We start from the raw sequence: 18397 nt of genomic DNA, 5'->3' as shown, positions 1-18397 counted from the left end.
AATGTTTTTTTTATTGTTTTTTTTTTCGGGACCATGGATCATGGATTAAGAAGTTATCAAGCCAAAAAAATAACCAAAGGGAAGTGAGTGAAGCGATGAAAAGTTTGAAACATTGACGTTTTTTTTATATAAAACTTGAGTTTGTGGTGAAATGACAAAACACGCCTCCATTATTTTTTCATGTTCTCCAACATATAACGAAACCAGTAATTAATTATCAATTTTCTTGGAACAAATCTCTCAACAGAAATTAGAAGGTTTGGTCAATTTTCAGTACTTTGAAGGACATCATTTTCTCCAAACAGGTTGAGTTTGGGCAGCTAAAAAAAAAATACGTGTCCTTTATTTTAGACTACTCTATAACATATATCAAAATAAATCAAATCGGAGTCGGACAGTTGGGTACCCTTCCTTGTTAGTTTTGAGATGAACGTTGTCATACCCTAACCCTCCCCGCAGGTGGTATCCTCAGCGGGTACGGTGTGTGTGCGCTACATTGTAACATACGTGCACTGCCCGCGTCTGGTGCCTGTCATCGCGACCAATCTCACCACCAACAAGTCCAAAGAGATACGCTCCACGCTCAGGTAACTATACAAGCTGGTTTACATGGGTTTCTATGAGCTGTTGCTAGACGGCGCCATTGAGAGGTCCGCTCGACTATGCAGGGTAGAGGTTAAGGGTCGATCGATTTTTTCTTGTACCTCGTTGCCATGGTTACGTCCCCTGGACAACCATGAGTTTTTACATGTCTTCTGTGGTTATACAGTCAGCGTCATATAGTACGTAGCAGTCAAGATCACCAAATACTTGGAAACATCCAAATAGTCGTTAACATTGACCCAATCAAGGCGATCAAATTGCTCAGGACATCCATCGCGTACAAATAAATCGGAGCACGCACATCACCACTAGTAGCGTAGCAGCCATAATATCCAAAAGTATGGGACACACTAGAAAACTGAGCTTTATATAAAAGGTTTAAGGTTTAATCTCGTGTTGAGTGCGAATTAACACGTCAGATTCTACTTTTTGTTTTTGACAATCACCGAAAAGAGTACCAACTTGTCAGTGATCGTTCCGTCTCTTTCATTTGGAGCCTAACGGCTTTTTTCACATTTTTATTTACATTGTCAGAATTCCGGATTAACGGATTTCCTTTTAATATGGCTTGAATTGGCCAGTATAATTACATTATAAAAGAGTTTTTATTTAATGAAAAAGGTAATGACATGTGCATTTTGGACCAAGAGACTGAAAATGGAACACCGTTCACATTATATTAAAGAGGACTAGCTAACTGGATCATTGGACCTTACACGGTATGTAATAAAGTCAAGTTTCCTGCGGTGTCCCATACTTTTGGATACTTTGGCTGCTACGGTATAATGTCGGCTTGAATGTTATAAAGTATTTGGCGACGTGCGTGCTCCACTATATTTGTACACGATGGATGTCTCGAACAATTTGACCGCTTTGACTGATTCACTGGTAATGACTATTTTGTATGTTTCCAAGTATTTGGTGATCTTGACTGCTACGTACTATATGACGCTGACTGTACAAGCCCATTATTTTATGGAATATCTCCTCAGTAGGTACCATCAGCAAAATATGTGGTCTACCAAAGTTGATAATCGTTTGCATGTCATAAAACAATAATGCCAATAGACGTGTCTGTCAACTTGAAAGTTCGACTTTAGCGACATATTCATTTGATAGGAACTTGTTTAAAAATTGATAGACCACTTATTTGGCTGATGTTACATGAAAAGCATATACATATTATAAAAGTTTTTTTAAGAAACTGTCGCTGTTGTCTCTTGGACAACGGGACGAAATAACAAACAAGAAAAAGTTGATTGACCCTTAAAAATAATTAAGTAATTTCCTGTTTAAAAACACATATTGTTATATAGGACACATTAATTTATTTATCTATTTACATGCAACATGACGGTTCACACCATAGCGTGTACACACGGACATATTTGTTCTTTTGTCAATCAACGCAACGCCGTGCTAAAAAGTACCTTCATATCATATAATGTCTTAAACTTTCGTGATTTTCACTCAAAATCAAAATACCACGCACAGGACTTATCACGCTAACAGACACGAGTAATATTTACCTCGACGTTTCGGCAACATAACATTGGCCGTGGTCACGAGTAGACTCACACGAGTGAGAGAAATATTACTCGTGTGTGTTACCTTCATCATTTTTATCATTATACTCTGACGAATTAATTATATATTTCTAGGATTCTGGGCTATTACTTTTAATAAACAATTTCATTTCATTTAATAAGGGCGAAAGTCTAAACGGGAGCGCCAAAGTTCGCATAGTTTTCGCTGGTCATACTGTAACGTTTGTCCGAATCATCGTTTGCCATAATTTTAAACATTAAATTTTTCAGTTTTTTTTTAAACGTCATCCTATAAGTCAAAGTCAAAATATCTTTATTCAATTTAGGCTATAACAAGCACTTAAGAATGTCAAAAAAAAGTCTACCACCGATAGAAAACTATGGCAGTTGTCTCACCGCCAGCGAGGAAACGATTGACTATCGACTATTTTCTCGCTCAAGAAACGAACAAAAGATATAAGATCCTGTGTGAGTAAAAGACACATATATTAATAGTTGATCGTGGCTGTTCACACTGTCGGCGAGAACTCGCTCTTACATCTTTTGTCGCAGCGACGAGAGCTATAAAACTCGCTAGCTATAGATACTCGCTCAGCGATGTCAGCTTGGCGGCCGCCCCGCGCGAGCGAGTCGAGTGGAGCGAGTAATCGCCCGTCGCACGCGAACACTCGCTTACAGCCAGCGACAAAACTACACTCGCTTCTCGCTGCTCACCCACTCGTTTTTGGTTACTCGCTCTGCTCGCTTCTCGCTCATCGTCGGCGGTGGGACAAGTGCCTATAGGTTAGATTAGGTTTGTTTTATAACAATTCTGAACAATTATTGGATTAAAAAAAAGTAATGAGAAACGATAATTCTGACAGACATTACATTCGTACTTTAAATAAATATGCGAGCTGATATGGACCCGGTCTAAACTAGTTTGTATGTTGCAGTGAAGTGCTAGTACTGCTGTTAGACAAGTGGTCCCATCAGGCGTTGGAGAAGCAGATGTGCGTCGTCCGGGACGCGATCCGGCGCGCCTGCGTCGACGCGGACAGCACCGCGCGCACGCACGGCAGGAGGTCGGTGACACGCTAACACACACACACGCTCACACGCACACACACTGAAAGAGAAACGCATACGGACCCATATGCAGACAGACACACAACTACGCACACAGACGCACGCAGCAGTACACAGCTGTATACAGACACTCTTGTATAGGTTACTATTAACGAATGTTGAATAGCCATTTGTGATCTACTAACAGAATAATCGTGTTGATTTTTATACTTTTAATAATCAACTCTGAAACTGAAGAGGCAAAATTTGGTCTAAGTAGCAAGTGGCCTAAATAACAAGTGGTCTAAAAGTCTTTGGCTTAAAGCCGACGGAGCTCCTATTCCGCATGCCTGAGACACAACACGCAACAACCTAACCCATGCCTTTTCAATTTTTCGATAAAAACAGTTTAGCCCCAGTTTGTTCTTAGACCATTTGCTACTCAGACCAGTAGCGTCGGGCGGTACATTTAGGGGGCGGCAAAATGTCATAATTTTTTTATGTTATGTGTGAAGTTCCCAATCCGCACTGTGCCCGTGTGGGAAATAGGCCCAAGTGTTCTCATTCTGAGAGGACTGTGCCCAGCAGTGGGACGTGTTTAGGCTGGGATGATGATGATAATCCCATAACAAAAAACCGGCCAAGAGCGTGTCAGACACGCCCGAAATAGGGTTGCGTAGCCATTACGAAAAAAATAAGTAATATTTTTCTAAGGATTTCGTATTGTGTACGGAATATTCCAAGTTTAGGTATATTTTATACCTTAGGGTCTATTTACTCTTTAACTACTAATAATTGTCAAGAAAACTTAACCGTTATAGTTTTACTTGTAAGTTTGATATACTACCATCCTGATTTTTTTCAAATTTTTCCACCCACCGGTTTAGTTTTAGAGGGGGGGGGGGACCGTAGATTTTTATGAAAATTTTGCACTTTAAAGTTGAATATCTTGCAAACAAATCACTGAATCGAAAAATCTTTTTAGCACACTCCTAATGGTTTTAAAAGATCTACGGTACCCCATACTACAAGGTCGGATAAGTAAAAAATACACCCCCACCTTACGTCTATGGGAGGTACTCTAAAAAACAATTTTTTTTATTATACCATTTTGTCGGCATAGTTTACATATATATTCGTGCAAAATTACAGCTTTGTAGCATTGATAGTCCCTGAGCAAAGCCGCGGACTGACAGACAGACAGACATGGCGAAACTATAAGGGTTCCGTTTTTGCCATTTTGGCTACGGAACCCTAAAAAGATGTCGCACTTACGATTCGGACCGATTAGAATAAGTACCCTGAATAAGAGGGCGCCAAATTTTCTTGCTTATACCGACGCTAGACTTCTTGGGTACTTAGACTAGCTGGTTTATAAACGATTTGATACTATACCAATTTAGGGGCTGTTTCACCATCCATTTATTAGCATTAACTGGCGGTTAAATGTGATGCCGTCACTATTTGTTTTGTTCGAATAGACGGAGACGGCAGCACATTCAACCGTCAGTTAACACCAATCAATGGATGGTGAAACAGCCCCTTAATGTCATAAATCATGAAATCTCGCCCCCTGAGTTCCTCTGCCTAACATTTCTATATGCAGGGCGTACTGGGCGTACAAACGCGCCTTCCCCGGCGACGCGGAGCAGCTGTTCGCTCGTCTGGACGCGGCTGCGCAGAAACAGCTGGAGAGAGAACGGAATGTCGGCAGCGTCGACAGTTTGCAACATATCGGCACTGGTATGTTGTTAGCCCTTTACCAGGCCCCTTAGAACTAGCGTGTCTTCATACGTACTTTATATACTGTGACAACCGTATATAACGCCTTGTAAAAAATGTATTTACGAAAGTCGGAGATGTTCCTTTAAACCAGAAATAAAAATGTGGGTTACGGTTATCCCATCGCCTGTCTAAGTAATTAACTGTCATACTCGATTTTGTCTTATTATATTCTTGATCAGTGAAGGGATATATTATCCTCCCCACATCTTATTCTTCAGGGAAAGTCTTTAAAAGGAGATTTTAGCTAGGTACATGAATTCGCTCTAGGTTGAACACAAAACAGTTTTATACTTACGCGAGTTTTTATGACACACAGACAATTTACCGGGCCATGGGAAGAATAGCTCCCGCACAGTCAAATCTTAATAAGGCCATGGGATAATGTCAACCACATCCTAATTTTGGTCATACAAAAATGCATGAATATTTAGCAATTTTTAAGATTACATTACCTTTCAACACTCAAATCTATAAAATATCAAAAAAATTTCGATCTATGTACTTCTTTTCATAGAAAATTGAGGAAGTGTTCCAATTTCTCCGTAGTTTACTGAAATTAGAGTTCAAGTGAATCTAAACGGCTGCCAAAGATATATTACGCGATTTAGAAGCGTGTTGTGAATGAAGATAATAAAATACTATTTTCAGGGACGACAAATATTTTGTAGGAGTTTGGAGTTAAAACCTGACTACAGTAACCGATATAAGATGTGGGAGGAATATATCCCTTCGCCTGGTAAAGGGTTAGAGATTGTACGGTACCGGCCATAAAGATTGAACAACGGTCTTTGGAAAGAGACTCGGCTTATTGCGGCTTCGTAGAGCGTTGTCACACACTACTTATGTGACGGTTGTCAGTCGTTGCACAGGTGCAATAGAGTACGGACTTCCTTGTAGCGATTCCCCGAATAGCATTTCACCTCGAATTAACAAAAAATCAATAGAATCTTGTACTTGACGCAATTTTGCGCGTAGCTTTTTACATTAGTATAATTAATTTGTAGCATCTCATTTTTCGTGTAGTATTTTACCCTAGACGCATTTCGCCGCGATCGATGTTTGCCTGGGACTCTAATTAATTTGACGCGTTAATTGATGTTTGCACTATAATACACTAATCGATCGAGATCGAGGTGAAATGCGACTAAAGTTTATAGCGAGTAAAAAGATAAACTTTTGTGACGCAACGCTATAATTAAATATACGATACGATCGAAATGAAATGCGATTCGGTGAATGGCTAAAAGGAATTTATGCTTTTGAGATAATTGACAAGATTTCATATTTCTAAGACTATAATTTGATTCGTTCTCTGTATTCTGTTTGGAAAGAGAAAAACGCTGATTATTTTAAAATTTCGCTACAACTAATAATTAATTTATTACATTTTTTTTTAAGATGTGCTTATTCTCAAAGGGCATAACTCCAAAACTACGACACAATAGATCCATTACTTTTGTCTAGTCTCTTAAAAAAAATAACACGTAAATCTGACGTAGACGTTGCATAGAGACGTTGTCAAAATGATGACGGCTCCTTTTTCTGGTGAAAAAGTCAAAGGAAACATTGTTGGAAAATTCAGCCATATTTTTTCAATTTTTTGTATTTTTTTAAATATGGAGAAATCAATTATAATAAATATTTTCCCATGTTCAGGAGGCAAAACTCTTTCGATTCCTGTAGTAATTTACAGGTGTTAAAAAAATGAAATCTTGTCAATGAGGGCTATCGCGTATGAATTCGCCACTAGAGGCGCTAGTGTAGCGTGAGGTCTCCGAAATGTCAAATCTCATAGTTTTTGGGTGAGCTACGCGGGTTTATTTATAATTAGAATAATTTTGTGAATATTTTGCAATATCTGAAATTAATTATGGCAAATATGCATTCCGGGGCAATGAATGTCTGTGTTTTGAGACAGTTTTGTCTTTCGGAAACCTTTGTCCTCCCTTTTTTCCGAACAAAACGGGGACTATGCAACACTGTGGCATGCTCGATATTTTTATGGTACGGTTTTAAGGTGTATTAAATATGATTTTAATCTAAACTTTGTTTTCACGCCCGTAATAACAGACTTTGAAAGCCATACTTAAAAAGCTCACGCAACAGTGCGCCATCTAGTGAGACAAAAAACGATAGCCCTCATTAACTAACAAATGGCGTGGGCGCAGAGCGCGTTTCTAACTGTCACGTTTGTTCGCAGAGAGGCGAGCCATCACGAGCCCGCGTAGTCCGTCTGTCAGTGTGTCAGGTTTGTGTCTCCAGTAGCCGGAACTAAAAGCTTTTTTTTTTTACCCGAGCACGATTTATTGTCATTGCATTGAGTACAAATGGAAAATCGACAACTCGAAATTAATCCTACGCATAAAAATGCCAGTTTGGAATACATCAACGAGGATAATTGTCCATCGTGGATTTCATCAAAAACAAAAAAAAACTCATGGTAAAATTGATAGATTTGATACGTACAGTCAACGTCATAAATAAGTGATAAGTTCTGTACTTTGTCGCTTTCAGTCGTTACACAATTTCGTATGGCTTTTCAAACATGACGTTAAAGTGAGAAGGTACAAAAGTGATCACTTATTTATGAAGTTGACTGTACCCTACGTCAGTACAATTTTCATGTTTGTGTGAAGTGTATTAAAATAGGTAAAACACAGATACTTTCTTTCGCTCATTCAATCCATTCGCCGCTTTTGTGAATCAAGCAATATGTACCATCAGCCAAATAAGTGGTCTATCAATTTTTAAACAAGTTCCTATCAAATGAACATGTCGCTAAAGTGGAACTTTCAAGTTGACAGACACGTCTATTGGCATTATTGTTTTGTGACATGCAAACGGTTATCAACTTTAGGGTGGTAGACCATATATTTGGCTGATGGTACTTAACGTACGATTACCTTCAAAAAGCGAGTGTAACATTTCTTGCAAGGCCGGCAACGCATCTGCAGTCCTGATGGTGCGGACGTCTATGGGCGACGGTAATCTCTTAACATCTGGTGAACCGTCTGCTCGATTGTCTCTAATACATAAAAAAAAACGTAGACTCAGAAAAAATCGATTTGTGAATTGTATTTCACCTGAAATCATTCGGTTTCAGCTTACAAATTAAGTTTAGTGATTCTAGACCGTGGACCGTAAAAGCCGTGGTGGCCTAGTGGTTTGACCTATCGCTTCTCAAGCAGAGGGTCGTGGGTTCAAACCCCGGCTCGCACCTCTGAGTTTTTTCGAAATTCATGTGCGGAATTACATTTGAAATTTACCACGAGCTTTGCGGTGAAGGAAAACATCGTGAGGAAACCTGCACAAACCTGCGAAGCAATTCAATGGTGCGTGTGAAGTTCCCAATCCGCACTGGGCCCGCGTCGGAACTTATGGCCCAAGCCCTCTTGTTCTGAGAGGAGGCCTCTGCCCTGCAGTGGGACGTATATAGGCTGGAATGATGATTCTAGACTAGATTCACTTATTGCGTATTTAATTTTGCTATGAATTTTTAGACAAAATTCCATTCGGGCTTAATTAAAATAGAACAAAAAAAATTTGGTTCTAAACATTTTTCAGCACAATTCCGTTTGGACGGTATTAACTTTGATCCCAATTCAATATGGTCGATTTATGTGAACGATTTTCTATTTGTACCGTATGATAGCATATCCCGAGCACGAGCGCTATAACCCTGCATGGTCTTAAGCCAGGTTTACATCTTCAAGAAAAATCGTGCAAGTTGCATTACATTGTAGTGCTTAATGAGGGCTATCGCGAATGAATTCGCCGCTAGAGGCGCTAGTGTAGCGTGAGGTCTCCGAAATGTCAAATCTCATAGTTTTTGGGTGAGCTACGCGGGTTTATTTATAATTAGAATAATTTTGTGAATATTTTGCAATATCTGAAATTAATTATGGCAAATATGCGTTCCGGGGCAATGAATGTCTGTATTTTGAGACAGTTTTGTCTTTTGGAAACCTTTGTCTTTCCTTTTTTCCGAACAAAACGGGGACTATGCCAACACTGTGGCATGCTCGATATTTATATGGTACGGTTTTAAGGTGAATTAAATATGATTTTAATCTAAACTTTGTTTTCACGCCCGTAATAACAGACTTTCAAAACCATACTTAAAAACCTCACGCAACAGTGCGCCATCTAGTGAGACAAAAAACGATAGCCCTAATTGAATCACTGCAAAGTTTACTTTTCGGCACATCAATGTAATGCAACTTGGATGACTTTTCTTGCATACCTAAACGTGGCTTAACAACGCTTTACACGGCATCAAGTGTAGGCTGATCCACCGGAGCTGTGTCAAATTAAGTGATTGACTTAAAAATCCAACAAACGGTATCTGAGGGAAATAACGCAGCTAGGGCTAGTTGGCAAAAGCCGCGGTTTGATCCTAGCCTCGACTGATTTCTGCCAAAAACAAACTCTAGTCTAAGATCCGTACTTGAAAAGATCTTCACCGGTCTGATAATAGAATGAAACTTATTTTATAATTAACTAGCTTTTACCCGCAGCTTCGCTCGCGTGAACCAAAAACAGGTTCAAAGAAGCAAGCAATTAAGCAAGCAAGCATGCAAGCAAACATGCAAGTGAGCATGCAAGCAAGCATGCAAGCCATAATGCAAGCAAGCATGCAAACAAAAGATCAAGCAAGCAATGCATTAAAAACAACAATCCCAAATTTCATTACTTAAGTTCAGCGTTGTTATTTCGAGATTTATTCCTATCCGTGGGAATATCGGGATAAAAAGTAGCATATGTTTTATTCCAGACATCCAACTATCTACATACCAATTTTCATCCAAATCCATCCAGCCGTTTCAGCGTGAAGGAGTAACAAACATACTCACTCACTCACTCACTCACAAACTTTCGCATTTATAATATTAGTAGGATTTAGTATATTAGAAAATACATTACAAATGGATTTGCTCAAAAAAATCCTGGACAGGCTATTTTTAATTATTTTTCAAAAAATATTTTTAATACATTTTTGTTGCATCATCAAGATAATAAGAAAATTTTATATTGACTTAAAGTATAAAACCTATAGAATATGTAGACGTTGGGTTTGCTATTGCAACACCTAATTAAAAATACCCTTTCACTGGCTAGCTATAATTACTAACATAGTCTTAAGGAAATACTAACAAAATTTTTGGATCAAGTTGTCTGAATAAATAAAATTATTATTATTATTATTGTTTACCTGGACGAACTACTGGGTTGCCAGGTATAAACTCAAACAGTTATGTCGATGCCAGTTACTTTCACTTGATTAGATAATAGAACAAAAATTGTTTATCAACGTAAGCGCTGTTTCATTGTGAACACGTTGATATAGGGTTGCTCTGCATTTAATTAAAAACTATTAAAATTATTAAAAAAATAATGGCCTGTCCAGTTTTTTTTTTAGCAAAACCATTAGCATATTTTCTAATATACTAAATTTATTATAAACTTCATTTCATTCTATTATCAGACCGGTGCAGATCTTTTCAAGTTCGGATCTTCTACTACTCCAATTAAAACCGAAACTCGTTGAAATTGAATACAATTTCGATCCAGCACTATCCATTACATATAGTTAAATTGGATTGGCGGTTTTGTTTTGGTTGAAATTGCGTAGCAGTGTAAAAAAACCGGCCAAGTGCGATTCGGACTCGCGCACGAAGGGTTCCGTACCATCTATACAACATTCATTAGACATTAGGCAAAAAATCACGTTTTTAGTATTTGTTGTTATAACGGCCACAGTTATACATAATCTGTGAAAATTTCAACTGTCTAACTATCACGGTTCATGAGATACAGCCTGTGTTCAACGACGAATGCCCGATGTCCTGTTTACAAGAGTATGTTCATGTTTATCAGCCTTTATAGAGCCTCACCGAGCGTGGTTAGAAATTAGAAGTGATCCTATTGGTGGATTTTTTCCTCGCACAGCTCAGGTGGACGCATGGCGTTAGCGCGCCTCTCGTTCGGCCATTGATTGTGCCATTGGGGTATTGAACTGCATCCGTTGTTTGATTAAAAGTATGCTATTAGAATTACAATTGTCAATTTTGTGAACGTCGCTAACCCTTTTCGTATTTGTTTTTGAAAATGCATGCTTTTTGGTAATACTATAATTTGACCAAATTTTTCGTTTCAATGGAGAAATTAGCTTTGACACCCAAATGGGTCGCTGTATCGAAAAAATGGCTTCTGAACCGCGAACGGACAGACAGACATGGCGAAATTATAAAGCCTTCCATTTTAGCTGAATTTTGGTTAACTACAGAACTCTATGCTTATAATTTGGAAAAGAGTTGTCCTATGAAAAGTAATTTGGTCAAGTTATTTAGTTGCCTGTAGTTAGCGGAAAAATAACGAAGCTGAAAAATCTCGAATATGTACACGAGTTATATACAAAAATATACAGCGTATTTTTATATATTATAATGTTTTTAAATATATACATGCCGTGAGTATGCAGAGCCGATTTAAAATGGTGTTGAGTAACAAAAAAATCGTTTTAAAAAACCATTTTGTAAATAGACACGTGGAATATACTCAATGAAATATTGTCTCTGCGGACTCGATAATGTATTTTTTTTATCTAGGTCGTTCCATAGATAATCTACTAACAAACAAACGTTACCTCTTTTTATATTAGTATAGACGACAGCTATGACCGCATCCATTAATTGCGTGAGCCGTGAATGAATCTCATCCAATCTCAGGGTGTTTATGACGTAATTAGGTCTCGACTTTTTCCTGTACCTCGTGGCCATGGTTACGTCCCCTGTTATGGGAAAATTGGGTGGGTTAAAATTAAATAAATTGTGTCATGTTTCCGACTAAACTGGCTAAATCCTACACAATATGATTAATCAAAAATATGTACTACTTTTATAAAATGTCACTTGAGATATGGGAGGGGTGAAGAGTCGAGCCAAATCTCACTATGTCTCACTGAGGGAGGTTTTGAAAAATAGCCAAATTTGCTTCACCATATTAATGGATGCTCCCTATGATCAAGAATAGCTAGAAACATTTCACATTGCTAGGCTAAAAGTCTAACAGCCTTATTCATAAAAAGTTAGAGCCTCCTTGAAGGCTCATTGAAGGCCCGATGCTAAAAAACATGATTCATAAACGCGCTGTTAAAATAGCGCTAATCATCGATCAAGGCTCTGCTAAAGTTAGAGGACCGTAGACCCTCCTTTATCTCCCTGCTAAGTCACAAAATGGCCGCCACAAGTTTGAACAGCTGACTTTGACAAGAGCAAAAAACCATACCGAAGACATTTTTAGTGAAGGGAGGGTTACGCAAAGATTAAAAAAAAAACAGGAAAAATTATTTTCAGGAATTTGTATTTAAAAATCCTCTAAATTAGGTATTTATTACTACTACTTTACTAACAATAAAAAAAAAATATGATGATTAACATAATTACGGCTTTTTGCACTTAAACATAAACATGCGGATCGGAAATGGCGGGAAAACAAACATCTTGCTTTTTTTTCCTGCTAATTTGCTGTCACTGCTGTCAATTTTTTTTTTAAATTATCGATGAGGCCATTTTCTGTCTTTGATTTGTCAAGGTGGCCAACATAACGCATCTAATCCGTCTATCAGCAGCTCAACAACTAGCAGACTGCTAGCAAGCGTTTATGAATCATACTTCTTGACAACCGTCTAACAAGCTTAATCAGACCGATCAAACCTCAATTAAGGATTTTTTATGAATAAGGCAGTAAGTTTCTAGCTTACACGCACAACACACAAACATCACGCCTGTATTCCCAAATGGGGTAGCAGAGCACACGAAACGTTACCGCTACGGAGCCACTTTTAGCAATTTTAGGTTTTAAGTTTGACAAAAACGGTACAATAGTGTCAGTTTCTAGCTTTCTGGATTTAAATATACGTTTTATTTTAAGAGCCCCCTGTACATTAATTTTATACGTAAATATAAATCATAGCTTATAATTTATGTTAATTATGAATGAATATACATTTTTATCCTTATCCCTCCCTATTTCATTTTAATTATAGTTAAAAATAAAAAAGATCAAAAAGGATTTCTAAATGTTTAGTCCATTGCTTAAGCAAGTCTGGATGATGTTAGTATGAACGTAGACTCGTCTCTAAACTCTTGACAAAGTGGTCGTGGTCTTTGGTTGAGGTTGGTTGTTGAACCTTCATGAATACTTTCGTAGGTAAATAGTGGTGGCTTTACAGATGTGCGGGTTTGCGGAAAGTTTCCAAAAAGTTGGAAAAGTTCTCGGAAATTTCTGGAAATTTTCACAAGTCATGTAGGAAATTTTAATTTAAGAAAACGGAAAGTTGCAATCCCCACACAAAATTGTGAGAAGTTCCGAAATTTTCCAATGTGAAAAATTGCGAAATTTCGGAAAGTTTCCTTTGGCACATCAGTAGATGGTTTATTTTTCTAATAATGAAAATGAGAATCTATTGCAGCTATACTCTATCTTTTTCTAATGGGCCCCAAATGTGCTATAGCGGAGGCGAAGGAGACCGCAGCCATTGACTGAATATACTTATTTGCAATGCACATTATATATTTTTTCGACAGTCCTAAAGTGCGGGCACCGGAAGTTTTTTTTTTCCTATCGTTTAATATTTTATTTGATAACAACAAGATTGAACAAACCTGCGAAGCAATTCAATGGTGTGTGTCTGAAGTTCCCAATCCGCACTGGGCCCGCGTGGGAACTATGGCCCAAGCCCTCTCATTCTGAGGGGAGGCCTGTGCCCTGCAGTGGGACGTATATAGGCTGGGATGATGAACAACAAGATTGACATGTGACAGTTGACATCTTGTTTTTTTTAAGCCCGCAGGCTTAGTAGTTTGTCTGTTATTACTGCCGCACATGTCACCAGCATCACAGAAAAAAAAAACTAAATGATGGGAAATAAAAATCAAAGAGCTTTCGTGGTCTTTAGTACTATGACCATCGAAAAAATATAATACTCAAAAGAAAATAGCGACCTCGTGAGTTTCATCGGTAAATGAAAATACTAGTAAATATAACTTTTTATTAAATTCCTTGTCTAAAAATGATTATATTAATACAACATTACTTTGTATAGATTTTTTTGTTTCTTACCATTAAAAAATATGTATTTTGATTTCATTTTACAGATGAAACTCAACTCTTTTAATATTGAACCAAATTCAAATAGTTAATTCATGTTGACATTTATCCATTTGTACTGAATAACGGTAAATCTTAACTGGCATACGAAAATAGTTCACTTTTTTTACATTATAACTGACCCCTAACTCTCCTGATGAAAAAAAAAGTGCAGTTGAGGCCAAAGTATCTCTCTGGCTTAGTAGCAGCCTATTCACTCTAGCCTACAGCCGAGTTCATAATCCTGTGAGCAAAAATTTGATCAAAAATATCTGAACAATTCAATTCAATTTATTTCAAATAACAATGTAAATTGTGTTTGAAGTTACAATACATGCCCAAATTATATAACAACTCTACACACGACTCTATTGTTAACGGCGTAAAAGCGTGCTCAGATATTTTTGATCAAATTTTTGCTCACAGGTTTATGAACTCGACTATACAAATGTGCAAGTTGCGGAAAGTTTCCAAAAAGTTGGAAAAGTCCTCGGAAATTTCTGGAAGTTTACACAAGAAATAGGAAATTTTAATTTAAGAAAGGGAAAGTTTCAATCCCAATACAAAATTTAAATTTGTGAAATTTCCGAAATATCCTACATGAAAAATTCCGCAATTTTGGAAAGTTTCCTTTGGCACAGTGCTCTACTGTAGCTGTGAATGTGTTTCAACTTACTAACACGTGTTACTCACTTCCACGCTGCCCGGACACGGTTTGTAACACTATTATATATGTAGCGTCGACTGAGAACCTAGTATCGGGTGTTAGTAGAGTCGGGTCGCTGCACCGCCGGCGCGCGTCGCAGGAGCGCCCGCCCGTCTCTCATATACCCGTCGCTATGAGAGGTAGGGCTCATAGGCCCTGGTTTCTCTGGCCCGTCACACGCGACTGTAGGCGGGATGTGCGTCGCACCACACGTATAGGGAATGTTACACAAAGCTCTGCGCAGGGGGCGACACTAGCACAGACCGTAAACAAACCGCCATGACAACGTCAGTTCTCTTTATAGTTTGTCGCCATGATGGATCATGCATGACATATTTATTAGTAACAAAATAACATGATATATAATGATATCATGATCGATAGTACGATAGAGCTATATTTCCAAATAATTAATTGAAACGACGATCCACGATCAAATCAGGTTGCAGGTGGTAGGACCTTGTGCAAGGTCCGCCCGGATTGCTACCACCATCTTGCTTGCTAATCCTGCCGTGAAGCAGCAGTGCTTGCACTGTTGTGTTTCGGCGTGGAGAGTAAGACAGCCGGTGAAATTACTGGCACTTGAGGTATCCCATCTTAGGCCTCTAGGTTGGCAACGCATCTGCAATAGACCTTGTGTTGCTGATGTTTATGGGCGGTGGTGATCTCTTACCATCAGGAGACCCACATGCTCGTTTGCCATCCAGTCGAATAAAAAAAATCGAGGACTTTCTGAAGAAAGGTTGGGTCAGGATAACTCTAAACCGACGTGCATGCATGAAAAGATGGATGAATGTAGAGGAAGCGAGAATTGTATGCCAGAATTATAACAAGTGGAAGGATGTATTCTCTGCCTACTCCGTTGGGAAAGATGTTTTTGATTTTATGTATGTACCACTTTTGCCCGAGCTTCGCCCGCGTGGAATTCGGTTATCGCGCGCTGTTCCCTCGGGAACTGTGCATTTACCCGGGATAAAAAGTAGCCTATGTCACTCTCTGGCCCATAAACTATCTTTATGCCAAAAATCACGTCGATCCGTCGCTCAGTTTCGACGTGAAAGACGGACAAACATACAAAGACACACACTTTCGCATTTATAATATTCATCATCATCATCCCAGCCTATATACGTCCCACTGCCGGGCACAGGCCTCCTCTCAGAACAAGAGGGCTTGGGCCATAGTTCCCAGGCCAGTTGGGCCCAGTACGGAATGGGAACTTCGCACGCACCATTGAATCGCTTCGCAGGTTTGTGCAGGTTTCCTCACGATGTTTTCCTTCACCGCAAAGCTCGTGGTAAATTTCAAATGTAATTCCGCACATGAATTTCGAAAAACTCAGAGGTGCGAACCGGGGTTCGAACCCACGACCCTCTGCTTGAGAGGCCACTAGGCCACCACGGTTTACAATTTATAATATTAGTATGGAAGTATGGATGTATGTAATTGAAATAATAATATTATGGCATCCTACGGACATTTAAAACAATCAAAGAACCTGTTTACGGTTTGTGCTAGTGCTGCATTCTGAGGGCAGAACGTTGCAGTAATATACCCTATTAACGGTGCCTACCTGCCGCCGGTGACGTTTCAGAGAAACCACCCTCGAACATTCCCGTACTAAACATTCGGACGTCGTCGGTCGCCGCCGCGGATGGTCAGAGAAACCAGGTCCTTAGAGTCTCCGCTAGCTGACGCTTGCACGGCGTGATTGTACCTGCACCCGCCCGCAGGCGCAAGCAGTGCACCCGCGACAGATAGCGTATACAGACCCTAAGAACTGTCTTTACGGGAGGCGCATTTAGATCTGTCATTAGTGGTTCCTAAGAACAGTTCTTCGTACGTCTTGTTATTGAGTCAGTCAACTTTTTGGTGTATGTTATTCTGTAAGTTACTCAGGAGTTATCGGTGATACAATTTGTTAGAAAAATGTTTGCAATTTATACTATTTAGCAAGCATGCTTAGATGTGCCATGAAGGAATGAGGGCTATCGCGAATGAATTCGCCACTAGAGGCGCTAGTGTAGCGTGAGGTCTCCGAAATGTCAAATCTCATAGTTTTTGGGTGAGCTACGCGGGTTTATTTGTAATTAGATTTTTTTTGTGAATATGTTGCATTACCTGAAATTAATTATGGCAATTATGCGTTACGGGCAATGAATGTCTGTGTTTGAGACAGTTTTGTCTTTTGAAACTTTTGTCCTCCCTTTTTTCCGAACAAAACGCGGCACTAACCAACACTGTGGTTGGCGGGATATTTTTAGGTACGGTATTAAGGTGTTTTAAATATGATTTTAATCTAAACTTTGTTGTAACGCCCGTAATAAAGACTTGAAAGCCACACTTAAAACCTCACGCAACAGTGCGCCATCTAGTGAGACAAAAAACGATAGCCCTCATTGCCTTAAAACTGTCACAATTCCCAACTTCTAGTGGATTTGTACCCCATAAAATCATACTTGTAATAAGTTACCCAGGAGACCTTTACTGTGGTAACAAGTTACACTAAACAGTTGATTGAAAGAAAGAAAGAAAGAAAGAAAGGGAGGTTTATTTTGGCTCCAAAAAACACCTAAAACTAAGACTAGAACTAGCACTAAAACTATGTTACTTTGGTGACACGCAGGACCAAAAAGGTCTCCACTCAGCATGTGTTGCCGCACATTATGTGCAGCAACGCTGGTTTTCTGTGGAGCCCAACGTTAGATAAACATGTATGCATGAGCCAGTTCCTTTGCCCCAGTCAGACGGAGAAAAAAAAAATTAACCAAATTGACCCTTTGATTATACAGGTTCTTCCAAAACTATGCGACATGAAGGGAAAGCACCTTAATATTTGTTATAGGATACTAGCTTTAGTCTGCGGCTTCGCCCGCGTCGAATTCGGTTATCGCACGCTGTTCCCCCGGCAACTGTGCATTTTTCCGGGATAAAAAGTAGCCTATGTCACTCTCTGGCCCATAATATTATCGCTGATGCCAAAAATGATTTTATGGGGTACAAATCCAGTAATAGTTGAGAGTAGTGACAGTTTTAAGGCGATTCCTTCATGGCTCTCCTAAGTATGCTAATGGTATACATTGCAAACATTTTGCTTAGAAAGTGTATCACTGATGTCTACTGGGTTACGGGATAGAATGACATACTTAAAAGTTGATTGAGCCAGATTTTTTTAGGATTATGGCGATATATTTGACAAAATCTTTTTTTCTGATTGCAATCTTTCCATTCGCATTTTTTCCAAATCTTTTTTCTCACTTTATTAACTGAAGCTTATTTTCACAGTAGCGTTTTTTTTCTCAATTTGAATCAACACAGACAGACACAATGTGTTTTTGACCCTTCGGGCCGATGCAAACTTAGCATAACCTAAACCTACCTACGTTTCTGTGTCGATTAAAATTGAGGAAAAACGCGATTTTGTAAATAAGCTTATTAAGCTGTAGTGAAAAAGAAAGCTTTGGAAAAAATGCCAGTAGAGATTGCTATCAGAAAAAAAAGTTTTTGCTAAATAAAGGGTCTACGGAAAGAACGTGTCTAGTCACCTAAGCAACTTTTT

At 38.8% G+C, this 18397-nt stretch overlaps 1 protein-coding gene across 1 annotated transcript in view; it reads left to right on the top strand.

Moving 5' to 3' along the window:
• chb (CLIP-associating protein) overlaps positions 1-18397 on the top strand; it is a gene marked incomplete in the record, with an annotated part of 81481 nt that overhangs the window by 26238 nt on the left and 36846 nt on the right. The window contains 4 exon segments of the mRNA XM_074108611.1: positions 460-587; positions 3086-3214; positions 4804-4940; positions 7183-7230. Of these exon segments, the coding sequence (XP_073964712.1) occupies positions 460-587; positions 3086-3214; positions 4804-4940; positions 7183-7230 (442 nt within the window).

This window comes from Choristoneura fumiferana, chromosome 27 (genome assembly GCF_025370935.1).
Source record: "Choristoneura fumiferana chromosome 27, NRCan_CFum_1, whole genome shotgun sequence".
Taxonomy (NCBI): Eukaryota; Metazoa; Arthropoda; class Insecta; order Lepidoptera; family Tortricidae; genus Choristoneura; species Choristoneura fumiferana.
This window is presented reverse-complemented; position numbering and strand designations above follow the sequence as displayed.